At 32.0% G+C, this 26,862-nt stretch overlaps 2 protein-coding genes and 1 long non-coding RNA gene across 5 annotated transcripts; 2 read left to right on the top strand and 1 right to left on the bottom strand.

Moving 5' to 3' along the window:
- LOC107609832 lies at nucleotides 96-2,475 on the top strand. 3 transcript variants are annotated; one of them, XM_016311875.2, is made up of 3 exons: nucleotides 96-846; nucleotides 1,111-1,295; nucleotides 1,923-2,475. In XM_016311875.2, the coding sequence occupies exon 3, from the start codon at nucleotides 1,934-1,936 to the stop codon at nucleotides 2,315-2,317; it is 384 nt and encodes a 127-aa protein (XP_016167361.1). In that variant the 5' UTR covers nucleotides 96-846; nucleotides 1,111-1,295; nucleotides 1,923-1,933; the 3' UTR covers nucleotides 2,318-2,475. The 3 variants fall into 3 exon arrangements, with proteins under 3 accessions (XP_016167361.1, XP_016167358.1, XP_016167360.1); XM_016311872.2 differs by lacking the exon at nucleotides 1,111-1,295 and having other exon boundaries at nucleotides 1,949-2,475; XM_016311874.2 differs by lacking the exon at nucleotides 1,111-1,295.
- LOC107609640 (heavy metal-associated isoprenylated plant protein 3) lies at nucleotides 8,485-10,096 on the bottom strand. The gene is made up of 4 exons (XM_016311644.2): nucleotides 9,793-10,096; nucleotides 9,353-9,688; nucleotides 9,089-9,179; nucleotides 8,485-8,989 (listed from the first exon to the last, which is right to left on the bottom strand). Exons 1-4 carry the CDS (start codon nucleotides 9,802-9,804, stop codon nucleotides 8,550-8,552), a joined length of 879 nt encoding a protein of 292 aa, XP_016167130.1. The 5' UTR covers nucleotides 9,805-10,096; the 3' UTR covers nucleotides 8,485-8,549.
- Nucleotides 19,904-21,087, top strand: LOC110264821. The gene is made up of 3 exons (XR_002351057.1): nucleotides 19,904-20,009; nucleotides 20,185-20,258; nucleotides 20,344-21,087. It is a non-coding gene; the product is annotated as an uncharacterized LOC110264821 (long non-coding RNA).

The following is a 26,862-nucleotide window of genomic DNA, read 5'->3' as shown; positions in this document are numbered from 1 at the left end:
AATTCACATTAAGGTGGGTGATTACCTGACAGCTAAATGCTTGATATACATTGCTAGTTCCTGTTCTGCACTATAGCATCTGAAAGATTTGGTACAACTGATCTTTCATGGCATCTGATTGTTGATATTTTCATTTCTCCCTGAAAATGGTGGTGATATTTTGATTTGTCGCTGAAAATGGTGTTGTTAACCACTTGCATATATATGAAATAACTTTTTCCCCTTATTATATTTTTGACTGCTTTTATTTTCTTATGTGAGTTGTATTCCAGTATTAAGGTTCATTTTGAATGTGAAACATCCAAACCCAGCTTTTGCATTTTTTTTTTCGGATGTAAACCGTTGAACCGGCTAAAAACGGGCCGATCGAACCAGAACCGACCGATTTGGATTAAACGGCGCAGTTTCGCGCTTAAGGGGAGAAACAAAACGCGCTTCTCCATCTCCTTCCTTATTCCATCGAGCAGAACACGCCCAGCCTCAACCAGGGAAAAACCCTAGCCGCCAACACCGCCGCAGGGAGGAGCCGTGTTTGCCGCCGTCCGTCGCAGTCAGGGGCTTGTCTCCTCGAGTTTTCGTGCGTCACAGTCAGGGGAGTTCTCCAAGTCTTCGATCTGTTCGCAGTCACCAGTCGCAGGCGCACTGCTTCTTCCTTGAGCTCGGCGGCCGTCGCGATGTCGCCATCTGAAATGTTTGTTTTACAGTTTTAAATGGCAAAGTGATGCGAAAAGTGGGTGTGGAGGTTGTGGGGTTGGGAGCCCTAAGCTCACTGGATTCCTTAGAGAACAAATGCAACAGAATAACATGAGTTTTGAATCCATGTACACTGTTCGAACACTGAAAGAGGTACTAAACTATTAATACCATTCTTTTTTGTTTTTGCTTGCATTTTAGAAGAAAGAGTAATGTAATGTATTCCTATATATGATTCCATAAGACCAAGGTTAAATTAACAATTCAGGTGGAGTTGAGTTTTGTTTATGAGTAATTAAATGCACGAAATAGGAATATGATTATTAATTTCTTTTGTGACTTTCATTGTTCTTTTCCCCTTATGATTTTTCTCTGCAGTGTGGGTTGTCTTATATTTTGTTGGTTGCATGGTAACAGAAGCATGATATTGTCTGATATTTTACGGAGCCTTTTCTTCTTGGGCTTCATAGAAACTTGGGCTTAAGCCCCAGAACAGAACAAGCCCAATTTTGGTCCATTATTAAACTCCAGTTTTTGAGTTTCGAGCCATTGGACTCTTGAGAATTCGTTGTTCAGTTTTAGTAGTTTTTGAAGGGCTACGGGTAAGAGTTTTATTTTATTTACTTGCTCATGATGTGTTTGATGAAATGCCTGAACTAAATGTGCTTTGCAAATTAGTTTATTGTGTGGAGTATTATTTTAGTGAGCTCATGGTTGCTGCTTAAACTAATGGTTCCTTACTCTTATCATTCCTTGATCTCTTGATTTCTAGTTTTGTTGTTTGAATATGTTCATGAGTTTTTTCAATGTAATTGAATAAGTGGATTGAAGGTTGATTCCTTGTTTACCTATTTGGGCAATGTTTATAAGTTAGGTGACATGTTATATTCATATTTGAGATTTCTATAGTTTGATACATTTTCTTTGCTATGTCACGCTCATTGTACTACTCTTCATGGTTTTAAATTTTAGTGTGTCAATGTTGTTATGCACTTGAGACATTTCATTTCGTTATGCATAAATGTTGCTTTTATGTATAATTTCAGACTTAGTGGTGTATCCTTCATGTTTATTACTCCTAATAATTAATTTGCAATTAAGAATGTTAATGACCTGTTTGCAATCAAGACATTGGTTTCTCCTTTCATTGTGTGTAGCATTTGCTTTTAGTCATCCCTTTCAATTTTGTTTAAACTAATTTGTGTGCTTAATTTTCTATCTGCCATTAGATAACTGAAGAATGACTGTTTTGAAGCGGTATGTGCTGAGAATCTTCATATCATTGAAACACATTACGGCAAACGTGGTGGATAGAAACCATGGTCATATTGTAGCAACATCCTCCACGGCGGAGCACTCCATTAAACAGTCGCTTGAGTGCGGTCGGTCCTGCAATGCGAAAGCAGCTGCTGTTGTTGGGGAGGTATTGGCCATGCGGCTCAAAGTTGAGGGACTTAAGGATGGACAAGGAAGAGGAATTCATGTCAATGTAACTAAGGAAATAGAGAAGAAGGGATTTAAGAGCCAAACCAAGGTTTGGGCTATTGTTAATGCCCTTAAAAACAATGGTGTTAAACTCATAGATGAAGATGATGGTAACGATTCTTCTCCTAGTCATTCATAGTGTCTTTTGTATATCTATAAATATATTAGAATGTTTTTGTATTCCAATGATAATATAGGAATGCAGTGATTCTTGTACTAAGAATATCTTTGCAATATACAAATACACCTATCTTCTGTTGTTATATTGATAGTAAATGTAAATCAGAATAACGTGTACTAGATGCTGTCATTTTTGTTACTTAGTTCTGTATTTTGGGCTGCCACTTTCATTTGGCATGCATATACTGTAGTAGCTGCATCACTCACAGAAAGTTTATGTTCAAACAAAAATAGGTAATGATACCTACAAAGGAAAAAAAAAATATTTATCATAACAGGTCCATCATACAAACTACAAAGTTTCAGTGTTTACACTTTACAGTGCTTATCCTGCATGCACAACTCTATAGTTTTATTGAGTCTTTCATGAAAATATGTTAGAGACAAAAATCATAGAGTTGACCAGACTTATCAAGAATTAAAAAGTGAGAGAAAAAATGATGTATTTGTAAGGTTGTTAATTGATATATATTCAAAGAGCCAGCCAAGACTGACCATGACAGTGTCTCTTGGACTTTTCTAAAGGAAAATCAAGAGAGCTTGAAATTAGTGATGACAGGTAGGTATACTTAGCATAGAAATTTTTAACTTCCAAATTAAAGGATAAGCATTGTATTTTATCCCTTCCTGCCTCTGAATATTTTTTTTTAAAATGGCAATTTATATTGATTTCCTCTGAAATTTGACAAAAATCATTGTACAATTTGACAAAAATCATTGTACATCTTTTTTATTTATTTAAGTGACATTAACTTTTCTTTCAATTATTATACCTCTTTTTTATTTATTTAAGTGACATTAACTTCTCTTTATGAAAGATAGTGGTATTTTAAAAGATTTTATTTTCTAATTTATATAATAATTAAGGAAGTGTAAGTAGATACTTTTGAAATTGGACCATCTTCATAAATATTTTTTTATTTTTATCTTTTAATTTGGTTTAAAAAGTCATTGGCTCCCTTTCAAAGTGTTTTTGACTTAAAATTAATATATAATAGTAGACTCCAATGATGTTATGCAAAAGAAAAGTGATATTAAACTTTGAATGTTACACGATTTCAACATAATAGATTGAACAAATATTTTTTTTACACATTAATTGAATCCACAACCTGTGTTGCAAGTTGCTTAATTCCATAGTTATCTTATGTTTCAATTATTCATGTTAATTGTAGCTATTATATCGACCATTTAGATTCTTTTATTGTTAAAGAAGATAAGGAAAATTAAGCAATGATTCTTTTCGACAATTGTCATATTCAGCCATCAATTGTGTTTCTTCATCAATCACTATTCACTATGAAATTTTGAATAAAATAAATAGAAGAAACAATTTAGGCTATAGATAAGGATAGAAACAATTCAGTTTGAATCACATTAAAAACTTATTTAGATATCTAAATCTGACTTGTTTAAAATTTTGGCAAACTTATATTCCTAAAACATGTTAATAAATAAAAAGTTAAATTGAACTAAACTTTTTTGATAAGGCCAGCTCTATTGCAGACTAAGTTCAAGATTTTTATTAGAACGTAGTTTTATTTTTAGTTATCAAAAATATTATTTACACACTAAAATTAATTATTATATATTTTTGTATAAATGTATATGTAATTTAATTAATTTTTAATATATATTTTATACTTCAATATATATTTTATATTGATAACTAATTTTAGTATACACTTAACATAATTGTCTTCCTACCATTATTGATTTGCTTGCTGCCACCACATTTATAAAAAGGCTTCAACTTCAGTTAATATTGTCTGTGAGTGTGATGAATTACTATTGTTACTGGCGAAGCAGTTAAAAGCAAAAGCAAAAGGTTTCGGATTTTTTGGCTTTTTTTGTTTCTGCACAAAAGAAAGGACAAGAGATAAAAGTTTACAAGCTCCTCTCAATAAGAAAAACTAACTTCATCATATGTGTGTTAAGTGCAAATAAATAAGGTCAAGTAGATAAATTTTCTAATAATAATAATTAAAAAAAAAGCAATTTCTGTTTCATATGCTAACACAATGAACATTGGTTTGCAAACACGGCATCAGATATCTGAACAAATCCTTGTAAACCCGCAACCATTTTTTCTAAAAATTTTAGAGAAAATGATAAATAAGTCTCTGATTTTATAATTTAAGGATACATAAATTTTTTACTAATTAAAAATATAAAAATATTTTTTATTTTTTAAAGTATAAAATATTTAATTTTTTTAGGTTCTATTGATCTTTTTCTCAAAATTTTATAAATTACACGTTTACAAGTGAAGAGGAATATTTAGTAGTTTCAGTTTCAGACCCTTTAAAGTGTGTGGCCCCCTTAGGGAGAAATTCAACCATGAATAAAGTTCACTTCATTGTCAAAAATAAAAAGAAAAAACAGTGCATTTTACTTATTTATTTTCTTGATGTTAGTACTATTTAATGCTCCACCACCATGTTTTCTGTGATTCTGTGACGTTTCTTACCTTCAAGGTAGCCATCATTGTGATCAATGTCTAACATTATTTGTCCGCATTGTTAAGCAACCAAACTAATTATTTGTTGAATTAATTAATATTGTTTAATTATGTATACATTGATAAAATGTGGTACTACTTCTACCAAATAAAACTCCCTAATAATTGCGAATAAATTGTTTTGACTATAGTTATTTGCTACTACCAAATAATAATTTCAACATGTGATGGCTTAATTGCTCTCAAGTTTAATTAGATAATTATTTGATTTCATTGCTTCTAAAAAATTTTGGTATCAAGGAAGTGGAGAAAGGACTGGCCACAAAAGAAGAGAGACTGAAAAAAAAAACCTTTGGTATATTCTAGAACCTATGATAAAAATATAATGACTTGTATCTTTAAGGGAAAAAAAAAGGGGTATCTCAATAATTCCTTTTTAAAAGTTTATTTGTTTGACCTTTTTCTTTTCATCACTTTTAACTTAATTATTGTGAATTTCTGAGATATCATATATATATGTGATGGTTGTTTATCCTCACATGGCTGCATGCTCGTCACGTCTTAGAGCTTAGGGTTAAATAAAAGTCTATAAATGATGCACTTTAACCACATGGACATGGAATCTCAAAGAAAGGAGAAGAAAAAAATGAACACTCTTTTTATTTTATTTATTTTTTAATATACAAAGAAATTAAAGCATAGCATGCATGCTTGTGAAGACACTTTTAACAAATTAAAGGCCAAAAGCATTTTATTGTTTGATTTTGCGGTTGACCTCTCTCAAAGTTTCATTTAGCAAGTAATGATCAGAATATTCTAGTTTTGTTCCAAAGAGTTGTCTTTATTAATCCTCACTCACAAAGTTAGAACTGCAATATTCATGATGATAAAATATTAAAGAGAAAAGTAGTTATTCTTTTTTTTTTTTCCTTTTTCTAATCTGTTGATTATTAACATATATAAGTATGGATAAATAGATTTCGATTATGTTAAGTATACACTAAAATCAGCTATCAAAGTCAGCTACTAATATAAAATATATGTTAAAATATAAATACACATTGAAAATAAATTAAACTACACATATATTTATACACAAATATATTAGTGATTGATTTTGACGTACAAATAACATTTTTAAATAGACTTTTGAAAAGTGTAATATAATTATTGTGTTGCTCTTGTTGATGAAATTTTTTCCCCAATATCTATGAATGAAGGTTCTTGTTTCTTTCCACACAAAGGTAGACAAAAATCAAAGAGAGGGGGATATGATGGTCAAGCTAAGCTTATTAGCATCATCATATCATATAGCACAAAGACATATATATTCCATGCATAAAACCAATATGCTTCATCATGAACCCTCATGTTGGTACTAATTAGGTTTATGTATATGTGTAGCACATGCAACCAATTTAGCTATTACAAGGTGAATAGCTCATGTAACTCAAAACAAAATTGTATACTTAAAATTTTGACTATTTATATTAAGACATTTTTATGTGAAAATATGATCATTAAGAATTATAAATATATTTATATATTTGACTAATCGGTTTAATATACTAATTATTTTTACATGAATATATTTTTTTAAGTAGTTATTTTTTAGCCAAAAAATTATAGTTTAAATGGTATGATTTTTTTATGTTCATCTAAGAGGTTGTGGGTTCGAATCTTTCTATTTTTAGTAAAAAAAGTAGTCATCTTTTAAAAAATTGATGTAACTCAACTTTCACTTGTTTCAAAATAAACCAAAAGGTAGGTTAAATGGTGGAGAGAATTCACGAGTCATTCATAAACATTACACTCAATTACTTGATTATATACTTTTATTAGTGATAATACATGGTTGCTATTATATGGAGCGTGTTTGGCCATACTTAGAAGTTAAAAGTTTGGTACATTTACTGATTTACATCTTTACTAAAATAATTCAGAAAAAAATATAATGATACCACCCCTACAATAGTGGCTAAGAATAAAATCATATCATTATTCATTTTAAAAGGAAGAAAAAAGGGGGAAAATTTTGTTCATCTCATTCATAAAATCAAGGAATCATAATCATCATGTCTATGAATCAATTTTTTGAATGCCACCCGTGTCTTTCTTCTTGTCCTACCCTGCTTTATTTATGTGCGCTATGCGCTGTAAATATTTTACACATTGGAAATGTTACCTTGCTAGAGAATTTTATGAACAAACTTCACATGTCTTCAAATTCATTGCTTGAGTGATGGGGTCATGTATAAATAGATTAATTAACTAAGGACGGAATATCTTCTTCTTCTTTTTTTATTAAAGTAGAAACTTTTTACTTTAATTAAAACATGCAAGTTAATGATTTACTAGGTATAGTATATTGACTAAAAAATATAAAATTTTACTCCTTCTCACTCTTTGAAAGTGTTCATTTCTTAAATTTTTTATTTATATTAAGAAAATAATTAGAATGTGTTCGATTTACAAGAATTAAAAATAAATTTACAAATAAAATTGCTCTTTAGACTAGAAAAATAGAATTCTCAACCAAAGTTTCTTTTGCTCGAATAATTTAAAATCTTGAATTTGTATCCTTTAAACGGAGAAAATTAATAAAGTGGTAATATGAAGAATTATTCATTATTAATTTTATAATTTTTATAAAATGTATGTCCCATTATCTTAATTTAAGAATTATTAACTTTTAATTTTATCACTTTACTATCTTCCTCACTTTAAAGATGTTGATCCTTAAGATCTTAGTAGTGGTCTGTGAGTCAAAATCTATGGAAGTCATTTTATACTAGCAAATAATTAATTAATGGAAATAATTGTGTTAGCAGCATAGTCCAAGGCACATGAATGAATGAAAATCAAAGTAGCGTGTTGGTGGGGGCATTTAGAAAGCAATAGGAAAAGATCCAAATTGGAAGAAAATATAGGTAGAAAAGCAGTGAAAAGAAAAGATAGAATAGGGACAAATATGATTGATATGTAAAATAGAGAGATAGGCGTAAGGGAAGGGAGTAAAGGACAGTTTTGAAATCCACTAACGAACCTGGCTTCAGGGTAGTGGCCCCTGGCCCCAAAGGATGATGGTATAGGACAAATTGTGAAAGCTAAATAGCAAGGACAACCAAGAAACTTGTAGGAATGACCCTATAAATGTGCCTCACCTGTATTCACCTCTGCATACCAACACCACCACCACCAACAACAACAAACGTATTGCTTGGTGCAAGGACACCTAACAAGGACATGCACCATTGCCACATGCCATGCCCAAATTATTAAGTTTGAACTCTATTTTACTGTCTACAGCTAATTCCCATCCAGCACAAACATAAAAGTTCACTACTAATAGTTTTTCTATCTATAACCCTTTTTTGTCTATACATATTTTGAATATTATTGTTGTTTGTCTTAATTTATCGGAACATGATGAACACTGGTAGAACCTTCGTTTTGCAACTTGCAAGACATACATTGATTTGATTCCATATATAATATATTTTTTTTAACCAATTTACATTGTCTTAACAAATTAAACAGCTGTGAAAGTGGGGAGAGAGGAAGAGAGAGATTCCAATTTTTTTTGTCATTTACAATGGCATTATAGCTAATAACAAATCCTGATTTGGAGTATTAGTTACTTTTAATAACATAATAACAAGTAAAATAGAGTGTCTCTATTGGGTATCCCTAAAGAGCATGATGATAACCATGATGACGATGAGGATGATCACATGAGAGAGCAAGCATGTGGGTTCTCATCACTGAAGATCTGAGGTGGTGGTGGTGGTGCATGCAAGTGAAACTGCTCCGGGTACGTATACACAGGCATATAGCTGTAACCGCTGTAACCGCCAGGATGATGTGGATACATAACAGGAGCATATCCAGATGGAAATAGAACATGTGGAGCTGCCATATACTCCATTCTATTCTGCTCCATCATCACCATTTCTTCATTATTATTATTACCACCACCACCGCCTCCCTTGTTCTTCTTGCCATCACCACCACCACCATTGTTCTCCTTGTTGTCTGGTTTCTTAGGTGGGACCACCTCCACCTTCCTCTTGAGCTTCTCCGTTAGATTCGCAGCCAGAGCCTTCACGTCCATGGTCCCCTGCACTGTCACCGTCTCTTTCTCTTTGTTTATCTCCATTTCATTCACTCCTACGATTTCAAATTACATCATCATTCATCAACCCTAATTACTCCATTAATTAATTAATTAAGTAGTAATAGTGTGTACATATATAGATATAGATATACCTTTGGTTTTGGAGACAGTTTTCCGGATTTTGTCGACGCATCCCTGGCAGTGAAGTGCCACCTTCAGAACCGCCGTCGTCATTACCGGAGTCTGTTACAATATAATAATCAATTTCAATTGAATTGAATTAAGAAAATGAAAAAGAAAAATGACAGGCTGGCAAAAACGGGAAGGGAAGGTTGAGAAATAATGGTAGACATGTGGTAGCAGGGGGACCATTACTGTTACTGACTGTGAATGAAAAATTCAAAACGGAAACCAACCTCTTTCTCTTTCTCTTTGGATTTCTTCTCCTTATTATCGCCGTCGCTTTTGTTCTCCTTATTATTATGGTCGCCATTTTTGTTATTTTTGTCCTTCTTGATCTGAGGAGAGATAAGAAGCACCTTCTTGCTGAGCTTCTCCTCAAGCTTCTCCTTCATTTTGGCGGGATCTGAAACTTTTCCGGTGACGGTTATCTTGCCAGTGTCGCTCTCCGCCTTGACGTTCTCGACGCCGGGGTAAGAGCGGAGGCAGCGTCTGATCTTGGAAGCGCAGCCATCGCAGCTGCAATCCACCTTCAACACCACATTGTTTTCTCCTCCCTCGCTTTTCTTCTTCTGCAACAAAACGTAACATGGATCAAAATTACAACACAACAAAATCAATTATTCATTATTTCACAGAATTTAAAAAAGAAAAAAAAGAGTGTGTAGTTGTGTACCTCCTCGCCCATTGTGGTGGTTACTCTGTCTGGGAAAACGAAGGGACAGGTGTTAATTTTTGGTTTTTGGAAAATGAGTTTAGTGAGTGAAAGAGTGCTGTGGTAGCTATGAATTCAGCTAAAAGCCTAAAACGCTATATATACCGGTTTAGTGTGTAGTACAGTTAAGTCATCTCAGTAACGCTGGCGCGTGTATGCTACTACCCCACGCGGCCACGCTGGACTCTTGGCGTAACATTCTTCATCTCTTATTCTCTTTCAACTTTCCTTCTTCCCTCTTTCGTTTTGCTTTTCATTGACTTGACCCAAGTAGGCAGCACCATATAGTAGAAATTTCTTTGCTCTTGCGCTTCCACCGGCCACCGCTTCCATGGGAGTCCAATTTTTTTAATTTGGGCCCAAGCTTTTAGGCCCAATATGTAAAACAGTTCTCTGACCCAAAAACATATTAAAGAGGGCTATCCTTAAACCAACAAAGTTTTATGGGTTGGGTCAAAACTCTTTCTTATAGGGGTGGTTTGTGGTAAGGTGTAGTGGTGTACTTGGAGCAATTCATTCTCATCCCAAAAATCTAGTTGCTTGCTAGCTAATTCACCAAAAACACTCTCTTCTAACCAAGTTGAATTGATAATTAAGTCACTAGTCTGCTTGAGTAAGTGTCAAATGTTCGAATTCTCCTTTGTGTATCAAATCTTAAATAAAGCTCCGATCTGTGACTGTTTAGTCCTTAACTTGTCGAATTAGAAAATACCGTTAAAAAAAAAAATTTCACGCATTCTTGATTTGTATCATTGCAATAAATATCATGACATAACAAATACTAGAACTTGTCTATCAAAACATTAACCAAAAATTAAAATAATAAAAATAAAAATTGTTAGATAAATGGAGAACAATTTCACCATCTACAGTAGCACTAAGGCAAATTCAATAATGAGAATTTTTGGGTTCAACTCCCAGCTGCGGAACCATTTTTAGTTTTGCAGCAAAATCCAACTTTGTATTAAGCACACACGATTTATTCATTGTTAATAATAATGGTTAGTTATTCCCATTACAATATTAATTTTGATCTTACCCTAATAAATTATTATCAAATAAAGTTTATTATCGCTGATAATCTTTAATATATTTTTACATTTAATTTTATATAAACATAAAACTGAAAAAAAATATTTTACTTCAATAAAAAACTCACTTTTAGAATTGAAGAAAAAAAATTATGATATAATAAATACTAGAACTTGTCTATCAAAATATCAACCAAAAATTAAGATAATAAAAATAAAAATTGTTAGATAAATTGACAACAATTCCAGTATCCGTAGTAGCACTCAGGCAAATTCAATGATGAGAATTTCTGGGTTCAACTCCCGGTTGCGAAACAATTTTTAGTTTTGCAGCAAAAGCCGACTTTGTATGAAGCACGGACGAATTTATTCATTGTTAATAATAATGGTTTGTTATTCCCATTACAATATTAATTTTGACCTTATTCTAATAAATTATTATCAAATAAAGTTTATTATCACTGATAATCTTTAATATATTTTTACATTTAATTTTATATAAACATAAAACTGAAGAAAAATATTCTACTTCAATAAAAAACTCACTTTTAGATTTGAAGAAAAATATCATAATATAATAAATACGAGAATTTGTCTATCAAAATATCAACAAAAAATTAAGATAATAAAAATAAAAATTATTAGATAAATGGACAACAATTCCATCATTCGCAGTAGCACTCAGGCAAATTCAATTATGAGAATTTTTGGGTTGAACTCCCTGACTGCGAAAAAATGTTTAGTTTTGCAGCAAAATCTGATTTTGTATGAAGCACGGATGAATTTACTCATTGTTAATAATAATGGTTTGTTATTCCCATTACAATATTAATTTTGACCTTATTCTAATAAATTATTATCAAATAAAGTTTATTATCACTGATAATCTTTAATATATTTATACATTTAATTTTACATAAACATAAAACTGAAGAAAAATATTTTACTTCAATAAAAAATTCACTTTTAGAATTGAAGAAAAATATCATAATATAACAAATACGAGAACTTGTCTATCAAAATATCAACCAAAAATTAGAAAAATAAAAATAAAAATTGTTAAATAAATGGACAACAATTTCATCATCCGCAGTAGCACTCAGGAAAATTCAATGATAAAAATTTCCAGGTTCAACTTCTGACTGCGGAATAATTTTTAGTTTTGCAATAATAATGGTTAGTTATTCCATTATAATATTAATTTTGACCTTACTCTAATAAATTATTGTCAAATAAAGTTTATTATCACTGATAAACTTTAATATATTTTTATATTTTATTTTATATAAACATAAAACTGAAGAAAAATATTTTACTTCAATAAAAAACTCACTTTTAGAATTGAAGAAAATATCATAATATAACAAATAAGAGAAATTGTCTATCAAAATATCAACCAAAAATTAAGATAATAAAAATAAAAATTGTTAGACAAAAGGACAATAATTCCAGCATCCGTAGTAGCACTTAGGCAAATTTAATGATGAGAATTTCTGGGTTCAACTCTCTGTTGCGGAACAATTTTTAGTTTTGCAGCAAAATCCGACTTTGTATGAAGCACGGACGAATTTATTCATTGTTAATAATAATGGTTTGTTATTCCCATTACAATATTAATTTTGACCTTATTCTAATAAATTATTATCAAATAAAGTTTATTATCACTGATAATCTTCAATATATTTTTACATTTAATTTTATATAAACATAAACAGAAGAAAAATATTCTACTTCAATAAAAAACTCACTTTTAGATTTGAAGAAAAATATAATAATATAAGAAATACGAGAACTTGTCTATCAAAATATCAACCAAAAATTAAGATAATAAAAATAAAAATTGTTACATAAATGGACAACAATTCCATCATCCGCAGTAGCACTCAGCCAAATTCAATTATGCGAATTTTTGGGTTGAACTCCCGACTGCGGAACAATTTTTAGTTTTGCAGTAAGCACGGACGAATTTATTCATTATTAATAATAATGGTTTGTTATTCCCATTACAATATTAATTTTGACCTTATTCTAATAAATTATTATTAAATAAAGTTTATTATTACTGATAATCTTTAATATATTTATACATTTAATTTTACATAAACATAAAATAAAAAAAAATATTTTACTTCAATAAAAAACTCACTTTTAGAATTGAAGAAAAAATCATGATATAACAAATACTAGAACTTGTCTATCAAAATATCAACCAAAAATTAAGATAATAAAAATAAAAATTGTTAGATAAATGGACAACAATTCCAGTATTCGTAGTAGCACTCAGGCAAATTCAATGATGAGAATTTTCAAGTTCAACTCCCGATTGCGGAACAATTTTTAGTTTTGACTTTGTATGAAGCACGGACGAATTTATTCATTGTTAATAATAATGGTTTGTTATTCCCATTACAATATTAATTTTGACCTTATTCTAATAAATTATTATCAAATAAAGTTTATTATCACTGATAATCTTTAATATATTTTTACATTTAATTTTATATAAATATAAAACTGAAGAAAAATATTCTACTTCAATAAAAAACTCACTTTTAGATTTGAAAAAAAATATCATAATATAATAAATACGAGAACTTGTCTATCAAAATATCAACCAAAAATTAAGATAATAAAAATAAAAATTATTAGATAAATGGACAACAATTCCATCATCCGCAGTAGCACTCAGGCAAATTTAATTATGAGAATTTTTTGGTTGAACTCCCGTCTGCGGAACAATTTTTAGTTTTGCAGCAAAATCCGATTTTGTATGAAGCACAGATGAATTTATTCATTGTTAATAATAATGATTTGTTATTCCCATTACAATATTAATTTTGACCTTATTCTAATAAATTATTATCAAATAAATTATTATCACTGATAATTTTTAATATATTTATGCATTTAATTTTACATAAACATAAAATTGAAGAAAAATATTTTACTTCAATAAAAAACTCACTTTTAGAATAGAAGAAAAATATCATAATATAACAAATACGAGAACTTGTCTATCAAAATATTAACCAAAAATTAGGAAAATAAAAATAAAAATTGTTAAATAAATGGACAACAATTTCATCATCCGCAGTAGCACTCAGAAAAATTCAATGATGAGAATTTCCAGGTTCAACCTTTGGCTGCGGAACAATTTTTAATTTTGCAATAATAATGGTTAGTTATTCCATTACAATATTAATTTTGACCTTACTCTAATAAATTATTGTCAAATAAAGTTTATTATCACTGATAAACTTTAATATATTTTTATATATAATTTTACATAATCATAAAACTGAAGAAAAATATTTTACTTCAATAAAAAATTCACTTTTAGAATTGAAGAAAATATCATAATATAACAAATACGAGAACTTATCTATCAAAATATCAACCAAAAATTAAGATAATAAAAATAAAAATTGTTAGACAAATGGACAATAATTCCAGCATTCGTAGTAGCTCTTTGACAAATTTAATGATGAGAATTTCCGGGTTCAACTCCCTGTTGTGGAACAATTTTTATTTTTGCAGCAAAATTCAACTTTGTAAGAAGGACGGACGAATTTATTCATTGTTAATAATAATGGTTAGTTATTCCCATTACAATATTAATTTTGACCTTACTCTAGTAAATTATTATCAAACAAAGTTTATTATCATTGATAATCTTTAATATATTTTTACATTTAATTTTATATAAACATAAAAATGAAGAAAAATATTTTACTTCAATAAAAAACTCACTTTTAGAATTGAAGAAAAATATCATAATATGACAAATACGAGAACTTGTCTATCAAAATATCAACCAAAAATTAAGATAATAAAAATAAAAATTGTTAGATAAATGGACAACAATTCCATCGTCAGCAGTAGCACCCAGGCAAATTCATTGATGAGAATTTTCGAGTTCAACTCCCAGCTACGGAACAATTTTTAGTTTTGCATCAAAATCCAACTTTGTATGAAGTACGGACGAATTTATTCATTATTAATAATAATGGTTAGTTATTTCTATTACAATATTAATTTTGACCTTACTCTAATAAATTATTATCAAATAAAGTTTGTTATCACTGATAATCTTTAATATATTTTTACATTTAATTTTACATAAACATAAAACTGAAGAAAAATATTTTACTTCAATAAAAAACTCACTTTTAGAATTGAAGAAAAATATCATAATATAACAAATACTAGAACTTGTCTATGAAAATATTAACCAAAAATTAAGTTAATAAAAATAAAAATTGTTAGATAAATGGACAACAATTCCATCATCCATAGTAGCACTTAGGCAAATTCAATGATGAGAATTTCCGGGTTCAACTCAATCTTTAATATATTTTTATATTTAATTTTATATAAACATAAAACTGAAGAAAAAATATTTTACTTCAATAAAAAACTCACTTTTAGAATTGAAGAAATATCATAATATAACAAATACGAGAACTTGTCTATTAAAATATCAAGAAAAAATTAAGATAATAAAAATAAAAATTGTTAGACAAATGGACAATAATTCCAGCATCCGTAGTAACACTTAGGCAAATTTAATGATGAGAATTTTCGAGTTCAACTCCCTGTTGTGGAACAATTTTTAGTTTTGCTGTAAGATCCAAGTTTTCGAAAATTAAATAATTAGTTATTTATGAGTTATTATATTTGTTGAATTTTGTTTTTCAAAAAATTATTTCTAACAAAAATAATTAAATAGATTAACTAACGACACCTAAGCTTCCTAATCTTCATTAATCATCATCTTCAACATCTCATTTCTCCCTTTTAGCGTTAAGAAAGAAAAGAAAGCACGGAGATAGAAAGAAAACCGTGAGAAGAGAATGAGAGAAACCATGGCACCGTAAAATTTATGGTTTCGATTTTTTGAGATTAGTAACTTCAATTAAAAATTCAGTCCGGTAAAAATATTTGTATTTTTTTTTTTGTATATTGGCGTTATTTTTGTCCAGTAGAAGTTGACGGTGATGTAACTTCTTTTCTCTTTGAGTTCGGCCAATTGTAGTATTAGGAGGCACAGATGATTTCTGACGCTTTCTTTTTTAGCAACTTGGTCAGAAAGCTTCTCTAAAATTTTCGTTGATTTTGATTTCGTACGAAGGTATGGAATTTGTTTCTAAAGATAAACGTTTTTAATTTAAAATGCCAACAAAGTTAATTGGATAATTGCAAATAAGGGGATTTGTTTCTAAAGATAAACATTTTTAATTTAGAATGCCTACAAAGTTAATTGGATAATTACAAATATATCTATATATATATTAATAATAGTAATGTTATTGAGTATGGATTATTGCTGTGAATGTGACTGCTTTCTAATTATTAAGAATTTCGCTGATTTGAGAATTGTTAAGGAAAAAGTTGGTGAATTGTTGAGGAATAGGAAACCCGTAAGGGTAGTTTAGTCCGAATTTTAGAGGAAATGCTGCCGAAGTTTTATAAAATCTGAGGTTTTATTTGAAAAGTTATTTTAAAAGATTTGATTTTAGAAAATTAAATTATTTAAGATTTATTTAGTTGAGAAAAGGTGTACTTTATTTTTTTTAAAACTCGATTTATTAAGAAAAACATAATGTTTTTAAATCTAATTTTGTAAGGAGAGATTTTGTTTAAAAGTATTGTTTTGAGCTCGTTTTTTTTAAGAAAAGGAATCTCTGCCACAGGAGAGCAGAGAACAAAGATTAAAGGAATATATGAATTAATAAAATAACTGCCACAGGAGAGTAGATGTGATATTGTTTGGGCCTTAGTGCCAAATGTAAAGTGGGGGACGCTCACACACTGAGAACTGTTTTCCAGATGTACGCTTATTGATTTGGAAAGTCACACTGATGCGGCCTAGCCGTACGACTTATAAGCACACTGTATGCATTTGGAAAGCCATATCTGGGACTTGTGCCCGGGTAATGTCGGGAGTGGGTAGGCAACCGACACATGAGCTCATGGCCTGCATTAGGAATAGACATGCATCATGTTGTTTGCACATTTGTATTTGGTTGTGTTTGCTTGTATTACTTCTCTGTGATTGTGCTGTTTGACTTGGTTGTATGTTGGTTTGAATCCCTTACTTGTGCTGTTAGTTCACGGATATATTGAGGTGAGATGTTGTGGTTGAAAAATGATTATGTGGCTGAGAGATGGTTAATATGACTAATTTCATTATTAAAACCTGCTTTAAGTTTAGATATTTAGCAAAAAGTAATTATTTATCTAAAGTAGAAATAAAAATATTTTCAAATGTTTAACAAAATAGTTTTACTAAGTAAATTAAATTATTTGCATTAAATTCATTACTTTTACGGCATTCCCATTCCCTACTGAGAACGTGTGGTTTGTTCTCACCCAAAAATTTTCCACCCTTTCAGTGACACAGGTTCGAAGGCTCAGCTTACAGTTGCGGACGGTTATTAGTTTTATTTGAGTTAAGTTATGAATTGAGTTGCTTTCGTAGAATTCCCTCGCCCTTGTTATTTAAGATTTTATTTTATCCAGAGGGATAGGAATTGTATCTGAATTCTTTTTTTATTTCTTTTGTACAATATTTATTATTATTAATAGTTATGTGATTAGTATTGTTTGGAGATCTTTGATATTTGATATTTGATTTTAGTTAAAAAAAGTAAACTTTTCAGGCATTTTCTTAAAAATTGAGACGCGATATCGAATTAAAGGCTCAATATTAAACAGATAAATAGTAAATAAGAAAAATAGGTTAGTAACTCCTTACTTTTAGTACGATCATGACGTGCTAAAAGTTAGGGTGCTACATTTGCAGCAAAATCCGACTTTGTATGAAGCACGGACGAATTTATTCATTGTTAATAATAATGGTTTGTTATTCCCATTACAATATTAATTTTGACCTTATTCTAATAAATTATTATCAAATAAAGTTTATTACCACTGATAATGTTCAATATATTTTTACATTTAATTTTATATAAACATAAAATTGAAGAAAAATATTCTACTTCAATAAAAAACTCACTTTTAGATTTGAAGAAAAATATCATAATATAATAAATACGAGAACTTGTCTATCAAAATATCAATCAAAAATTAAGATAATAAAAATAAAAATTGTTAGATAAATGGACAACAATTTTATCATCCGCAGTAACACTCAGGCAAATTTAATTATGAGAATTTTTGGGTTGAACTCCCGACTGCAGAACAATTTTTAGTTTTGCAGCAAAATCCGATTTTGTATGAAGCACGGACGAATTTATTTATTGTTAATAATAATGGTTTATTATTCCCATTACAATATTAATTTTGACCTTATTCTAATAAATTATTATCAAATAAAGTTTATTATCACTGATAATCTTTAATATATTTATACATTTAATTTTACATAAACATAAAATTGAAAAAATATTTTACTTCAATAAAAAATTCACTTTTAGAATTAAAGAAAAAAAATCATGATATAACAAATACTAGAACTTGTCTATCAAAATATCAACCAAAAATTAAGATAATAAAAATAAAAATTGTTAGATAAATGGACAACAATTTCAGCATCCGTAGTAGCACTCAGGCAAATTCAATTATGAGAATTTTTGGGTTCAACTCCCGATTGCGGGACAATTTTTAGTTTTGACTTTGTATGAAGTACGGACGAATTTATTCATTGTTAATAATAATGGTTTGTTATTCCCATTACAATATTAATTTTGACCTTATTCTAATAAATTATTATCAAATAAAATTTATTATCACTGACAATCTTTAATATATTTTTACATTTAATTTTATATAAACATAAAACTGAAGAAAAATATTCTACTTCAATAAAAAACTCACTTTTAGATTTGAAGAAAAATATCATAATATAATAAATACGAGAACTTGTCTATCAAAATATCAACTAAAAATTAAGATAATAAAAATAAAAATTATTAGATAAATGGACAACAATTTCATCATCCGCAGTAGCACTCAAGCAAATTCAATTATGAGAATTTTTGGGTTGAACTCCCGACTGCGGAACAATTTTTAGTTTTGCAGCAAAATCCGATTTTGTATGAAGATTGAAGCACTGACGAATTTATTCATTGTTAATAATAATGGTTTGTTATTCCCATTACAATTTTAATTTTGACCTTATTCTAATAAATTATTATCAAATAAAGTTTCTTATCACTGATAATCTTTAATATATTTATACATTTAATTTTACATAAACATAAAATTGAAGAAAAATATTTTACTTCAATAAAAAATTCACTTTTAGAATTGAAGAAAAATATCATAATATAACGAATACTAGAACTTGTCTATCAAAATATTTATTAAAATTGACCAAACTCCAATTTACCCAGAATTTGTTAATTTCACTTTTGTCCCAAATTAAACCCTAATTCCCAAATTAAACCCCAAAACCCTAACCCCTTCTAACGTAACCCTAACCACAGCTAATGTTCCCCTTGACCATACCCAGCATCAGTTAAAAAAAAAAGAAAGAAAGAAGAAAGAAAGGGAAGAGAGGGGAAGGGAGACGCAGGAAAGGGGAAAGGGGAAGGAGAGGAAGGCGGCGCGGTGGGTGTCACTGCCACCGCCGTCGCCGCTGTTGGCAAGAGAGAGAGAGAGAGATCCGCGAGAAGAGGAGGAAGAAGACGCACCACCACACCCAACCACGTTCAGCCCGCCGTCGCGCCGCCACCGCACAGCGTCGCCGCCATGCCTTCATTGCCACCAAACGCTGTCAAGCACGAAGGGAGTCAGACACCGCGAGGAAGAAGCTGCTCGTCGTGTCGGTCACCGTCGCTGGGGCTGTGAATCGCCGCTGAGAACCGCGCGAGAGCCAGTGGAGGACAGAGCCTCTGCTGCGTCCCCGCCGTGCTTCCATCAGCGCCGAACCGCCATGCCGTCGCTGCTGCTGGGTTGACACCGCCGCTACTGCCCAAGCCGTCATCATCGCATAACACACACACATAGAAGAGGAAGAAAGGATCTCCGCCGCTGCCAGGGTCGTTGGTGAGTTCTGTGCCACCATTAGGATCACTGTTCTGCCCCTGCTTCTGGTTTCGCAATTGCCAAAGTCTCTGCCGCCATGGGTATTGCCGTTGGGGTTGTTGGAAACCAACGATGGAGCTGCCCGGAAACCCTATTGTAAGCTATCTCTATTTTCAATTCCATTAAATTCATTTCTATTTCCGATTCCATTGAATTTGAACTCTCTATTTTGTTGCAACCTTGGTTACTGCTATGAGAATTATTGATGTCGCTGTTAATGGAGTATCATTGGAATTGACGTCGCTATTACCCCGGTTAATGCTGCCCCTAGGATGTATGCCCTGGTCTTTGGTCTGTGTTCTTCTGAGTACCAGAGCTGCTGCTCCATTCCAGTATTTCTTTTGGGTAAGATTGGTTTTGTTCTACAACCAATATTCTGATTATTGCTCCTTTGATGATCTGTTCTATTCTGCCCTTGCATTTGTTTCAGTTACTATTAAATTTCCTTCCAAAGTTGCTGTTGCTGTTCCCGTGGGGGTTATTGTTATCACTGTCGCCATGAATTGAAAGAAAAGGAAATTATCACGATTAGTTACGAGGACTCAGCTAACTGAGGTAGGAGTTTTCTTAAAATTTATTTTATAATTCAGAGTTGTGATAAATAGATATTGATGCAAAAAGATATATTTCTGTGATTATATTTGTCTTGTGGATGTGATGGTTAGTTGGACTGGATTATTGGATGCTTGATTGCGTGAGTGGTGTATGGTTGTTGATAAAAACCGGTTTGAAATGTTATTTGCTTGATTAGTATGAAAAGTGGATTTTTCTTGGTTTTGGAGTTTACTTAGTAATATAAATGAATCGATTCTGAGGGCTGGTCTGATTTTATAAGTGAACTACTATTTGAGCTGATTTGATTTTAAAAAGAGTTTTACTATTGGAATTGGTTTGATTTAAAAATAATTTGGTATTGGAACTGGCTCAACTCTGGAAAATGTTTGAGATTTGGATATGGTTGAAAAAGATTTGAGAAATGTTTGGATGGGATCCGAAAAGGGTGGCAGTGTCCGAGTTTTAGAGGAGATGCTGCCGAAATTTTATAAAATTGGAAGTTCCACTTTAAGTATTATCTGAAAAGATTTGGTTTAAAACATTACATGTCTTAAGGTTGATTTATTTATCAAAGAAAGAAATATGTTTTGAATTGGGGTTGTTAGTGAACGGAATGGAAAGAAGGATGATTGAGAATTTTTTCTGAAATATGGTTTTTGATTGAATTTGGAAATGAGATTTGGATTGATGAATGATTATGATGTTGAGAATGTTGAGAATGTTGAGATATGATCTTTGAATTATTTATATGGCTTATGAATTTGAAATATCTGAGATATGAGGTTCCCTGGATTAAGTGCCGTGGCTTGCCACCACGTGTACCAGGTTGAAAACTCGATATTCTGTTGATCCTACGACGTAAGTGTGACCGGGTGATGACAAGTCATCTTAGCCTAGTTTCACTAGCCTTTTTCTTTTGTTTTCAATTGAATTATGCACTTTCTTGAGCCATAAGCAAGCCAATTGGGTAGATTTTCATGCTTCCTTTGATTTAATCAACCATGTATAAATTAATGCAATTTCATGAGGTTTTATGCTATAATTGTCACTTATTATGAAAGAATGAATATCTCATGATTTTGAGCATAGCTTTGATGTGTTTGGTTGATTAATGATAGGTGAAGAAAGCTTGGAGAAAGGTTGATGCAAGAAGGAAGGGCTAGGAGGAAGAGAGAACAAAAAGTTTGAGCAAAAGTTTGCCTCAAACTTTAGCTCAAACTTTTGGATTAATTGAAAATGAACCAGGAAGCCAAAAGCTGGACCAAAATTTAGCCCCCTAACTTTTTGGCTAACTTTTGGGCAAAAGCTGGAGCAAAAGTTAGCCCCCTAACTTTTTGGCTAACTTTTGGCATGAAAAACACTCCCTGGATGCACAAAAAGTTTGCGCCAACGTTAGCCCCCTAACTTTTTGGCTAACGTTGGCGCATGAAAAACACTCCCTGGACTACAAAAAGTTTGCGCCAACGTTAGCCCCCTAACTTTTTGGCTAACGTTGGCGCCATGAATAAGCAAGGGGAGGCCAACGTTGGAGCAAAAGTTAGACCCCTAACTTTTGCCCCAACGTTGGTATCAGCAAAACAAGGGTGCTGATGTGAAAAGTTGGAGCAAAAGTTAGCCCCCTAACTTTTACTCCAACTTTTACTCAAGCTTTCATGATTCCAACCCGGTTCAATTTGGTTCTTCTCCAAACTCCAAGAGCAATCAACCAAGGCCTCTCTCAACCCAATTCCACCAAGAGCAAAGGCCCAATTGAAGGCTTGAAGACCATTTGAAGAAAGTGTATAAATAGATTAGAATTTAAGTTTTGAGGGAGCTTCCCTTTTTAGTTTTCATAGAGCTTTCTTTTCGGTTTGGATTGGGAGCTCACTTTTACATTCTAGCATTGTTGTTTTAATTCAAGAGAATTGGGGAGGAGAATTGATCTCTCTTCTTCCTTGTTCTTGCCCAGCACTCTTTACTTTTCTTGTCTTGGATCTTGGGTGGAGAATTGAAGAAATTCTGTTTCAATCTCACCTTGGGATCTTGTTTAATTCTCTGCTTTATTGAATTTCAGTTTTGGTTAATTGCTTCTTCATCTACTTTCTTTGCAATTTACATTTCCTTTGCAATTGTTCTTGTTGGATCTAGGAAGGCATTGAGATCTAGACTTGGTTTTCTAGTCTCTTGGGTCCTGAGATCTGAATTCCAATTTTACATCCCCTGTTTACTGCTTTTCATGCTCATTTACTTTTCTGTTGAAGATCCGGTTTGATTCAAGACATCTTCCACTCTTCTGCTTGTTGCAATTTTACTTTTCCTTGTTTAATTTCTGCAAATCCAACTCCCAACTCCCTTTACAATTCAAGCCATTTACATTTCTTGCACTTTAAGATTTTGCAATTTACATTTCTTGCGTTCTAAGTTTCTGCCATTTAATTTCTTGTTCTTTAAGATTCAGCACTTTAATTCCTGTTCTCTTTAATTTCATGCCAATTACCCATTCCCTTTACTTTCTATGCAATTTAAATTCTGCAAATCACAAATCTCTCAACCAAATCTTGATTCGCTTGACTAAATCAACCACTAAACTAAAATTGCTCAATCCTTCAATCCCTGTGGGATCGACCTCACTCCCGTGAGTTATTATTACTTGATGCGACCCGGTGCACTTGCCGGTTAGTTTTGGGTGTTTTGGAGAAATTCGTTTTTCCACACGAAATATCCCATCAAGTTTTTGGTGCCGTTGCCGGGGATTGAATAGATTGACAATGATTAAGTGAGGTGGTGATCTAGATCAAGCACTTTTTCTTTTTTGTTTCTTTATTTTCGTTGCTAACCCGCTTACTGTTTGAATTTTTGCTTAAGCTAACTAATATTTCACTTCAGCCATGGATTGAAGTGTTATTGCCTTTCTGGTGTTGTGTGATTCTTATGTTTTGCTTGTATGTCAGATACAAGAAGAGAGATCCCTACCTTTCATGAAACTGACGAAAGAATCCTCCGAAGGCTAAGAAGAGAAGCAATAGAAAAAAATGTTGCTGGAGAGGAAGAATCAGATGAAGAATATCATGAATTGGAGGAACACTCAACAAATCCAACAAATCCACCAGTGAGAATGGCCAACAACAATGGTCAACCCCAGAGGAGAGTCTTGGCTTCATATACACTCGCTAATCCAAGGCATTGTGGGAGTAGCATTCTTACCCCAAATGTCGATGCAAATAACTTTGAATTGAAGCCCCAACTCATCACCTTGGTGCAGAACAATTGTTCCTATGGAGGAGGCCCCTTGGAAGATCCAAACCAGCACCTATCCACCTTCCTGAGGATATATAACACAGTGAAGACCAATGGTGTACATCCTGACAGTTACAAATTGTTGTTGTTTCCATTTTCCCTGAGGGACAAAGCTACTCAATGGTTGGAGTCATTTCCAAGAGAAAGCATCAACAATTGGGAGGATCTAGTGAGAAAGTTCTTAGCAAAGTTTTATCCTCCCTAATCCTAATTCTAGAGAGAAGTGAGAGCTTCTCTCTCTAGAAACTAACTCTCACTACTAAACTAAGCTAAAACTAAACTAATGATAACTAACATCTAAAGTGTGAAAAGTATGTTGATTCCCCTTCAATCCTTGGCTTAAATAGCATCAGAAATGAGTTGGATTGGACCCACAAGGCTTTAGAATTCGTTGGCCACGTTTTGCTTTAAGTGAACTAGGTGGCAGCAACGGCGCGTGCGCGTACTTTGCGCGTGCGCGCCACCATACGTGTAGCAACTATGGCAAATCTTATATCGTTTCGAAGCCCCGGATGTTAGCTTTCCAACCCAACTGGAACCGCATCATTTGGACCTCTGTAGCTCAAGTTATGGTCGTTTAAGTGCGAAGAGGTCGGCTTGACAGCTTTCCGGTTCTTTCATTTCTTCATGAGTTCTCCACCTTTTCATGCTTCTTTCTTCATTCCCTTGATCCAATCTTTGCCTTCTAAATCTGAAATCACTTAGCAAACATGTCAAGGCATCTAATGGAATCAAGGAGAATTAAATTTAGCTATTTTAAGACCTAAAAAGTATGTTTTCACTCTTAAGCACAATTAAAGGAGAATATACAAAACCATGCTATTTCATTGAATAAATGTGGGTAAAAGGTGATAAAATCCCCTAAATTCAACACAAGATAAACCGTCAAATTGGGGTTTGTCAACCTCCCCACACTTAAACCAAGCATGTCCTCATGCTTAAGCCAAGAGAAAGCAAAGGGCATCAACATTTATTCAATGTAAACTAACTAAATGCAATCTACCTATATGCAACTATCTAAATGAATGCAAGTGCTTGGTCAAAATAAATCAATTCCCAAGAAACATATATGCACAAGGGCTAAGGACTAGCAAGTCTAATCCACAATTGAATTGAGTTATTAAATATTTTTACAAACTTGCATGAAGAATGATGATCATAGGTGAAAACATGTAATTGAGCATCAAACCCTCACCGGATGTGTTTGCACTCTATTCGCTCAAGTGTTTAGGGTTGATTCACTCAATTCTCCTCTATTTCATGCTTTCCAAGATTTGTTTTTCTTCTAACAATCAACATTTATTTCATGCATGCATACAAGTATCATGAGGTCTTTTCATAGGTTGTAATGGGGCTAGGGTCAAGGTAGGATGCACATTTGGTTAAGTGAGCTTGGAATTTGAATCTTTGATAAGCTTAAACTTCCCACTTAACCTATGACATCCTATACAATTAAGTTCTAATCTAGCTACCCATTTTTCACTTTTTCACATACTCATGCATTTTCTTTTCATTTCACAACTCATATGCATTGATCTTATTTACTTTGGGGCATTTTGTCCCCTTTTTATTTCTTTCTCTTTTTTTTTCTTCTTTTTTCTTTCTTTTTCTATTTTTTTTCTTTTCTTTTTCTTTTGTTTTTCTCATTTTTTTTTCTTTCTATATACAAGAGCATCAATGCATAAGGTTTTACATTTGATCATTACATGAGTATGTACCCAATTCCCAATATTTACAATAATAATACAAAACTACCCTTTTATTCACCTAATGTCCCAAGGTTCCCACACTTGAATGATACTCACACACACTAGCCTAAGCTAATCAAAGATCCAAATTAAGGGACAATTATTGTTTTTCGCTTTAAGGCTTGTAATGTGCTAAAATAAGAATAAGTGGGTTAAGCATAGGCTCAAATTTGGTTAACAATGGAAGATAAAAGGTAGGCTATTTGGGTAAGTGAGCTAAATGAAATGATGGCCTCAATCACATAAATGCATGAATACACAAAATAATGGACATAAAGAATCAAACAAATCAAAGATTACAATCATAGAAAGAGAATAATGCACACAAGAAGGAAAAATAAGTGGTTATAAGATGTAACCACACCGTTAGGCTCAAGTCTCACAAGCTTGTGTTCTTAGCTCAAAACATGTTCCACAATATATATAATTCAAGCAAGTTCTATGAAAAGTTTTCACTCAAATCAATTGACATGCCCTATAGATAGAAATCTTGAAAAATTCCCATTATCTTGACTAAGCTTATTGTGTATACATATGCAAAAATAAGAAAATGCAAGTAAAAATCCTAAAATCCTAAAATGAAAAATGCAAAAGTATTGGAGTTAGAAATTTGTCACCCAAACAGGCAATAAGGGATATAGCAATGTATAGTAGACAAATTCAATACTCCAACACTTATGATGAAAAGAGAGAAAAGAAAATGAAAACTAAACAAAAACTAAAACTAACTAATCAACTAACTAACTAACTAATTTGTTAACTAAAATAAATGGTTGTCAATGGTGTTTGGAAGTGTTGGATGAGGGGTAGGAGGAAGGAGAAGGAAAGAAATAGAAAGAGGAGAAGAAAAGAAATGGATGGAAGAAAGGGCATCCACACGCACGCAAGCATGGCGCGCGCGCGTCGTTGGCTTATTTCGAGAGTGGCGCGTACGCGCGAGTTGGTTTGTGCGAAAGGCACAACGTTGGCGCGGCGCAGGCACAACTCTCTGAAAAATGTATGGAGGTTGGAACTTCTCAATCCACGCGTACGCACACATGGCGCGCGCGCGTGGATGGTCGGAAATGCTGTAAGTGCGCGTACGCGCCATGTACGCGTACGCGTGGATGGTGCTCTATTTTTCAAAATTTTTTTTCTATGTTTTTGCACCAATCCAAGCATTCCAAACCTCCAAACAGCTACCAAAACACCATAAAACCTTATTTAATATACTTAAACTACCAAACATACTCAACTAACTAAACAAAACATGAAATTAAGCTAATTCTACCAATATATACAAAAGAGAAAATGAAAGGATTTTACCATGGTGGGTTGTCTCCCACCTAGCACTTTTGTTTATTGTCCTTAAGGTCCTTAAGTGGGGAGCT

This window comes from Arachis ipaensis, chromosome B07 (assembly GCF_000816755.2).
Source record: "Arachis ipaensis cultivar K30076 chromosome B07, Araip1.1, whole genome shotgun sequence".
Classification (NCBI taxonomy): Eukaryota; Viridiplantae; Streptophyta; class Magnoliopsida; order Fabales; family Fabaceae; genus Arachis; species Arachis ipaensis.
The sequence above is the reverse complement of the archived record's forward strand: the minus strand, read 5'-3'. Positions and strand labels throughout refer to the sequence as shown.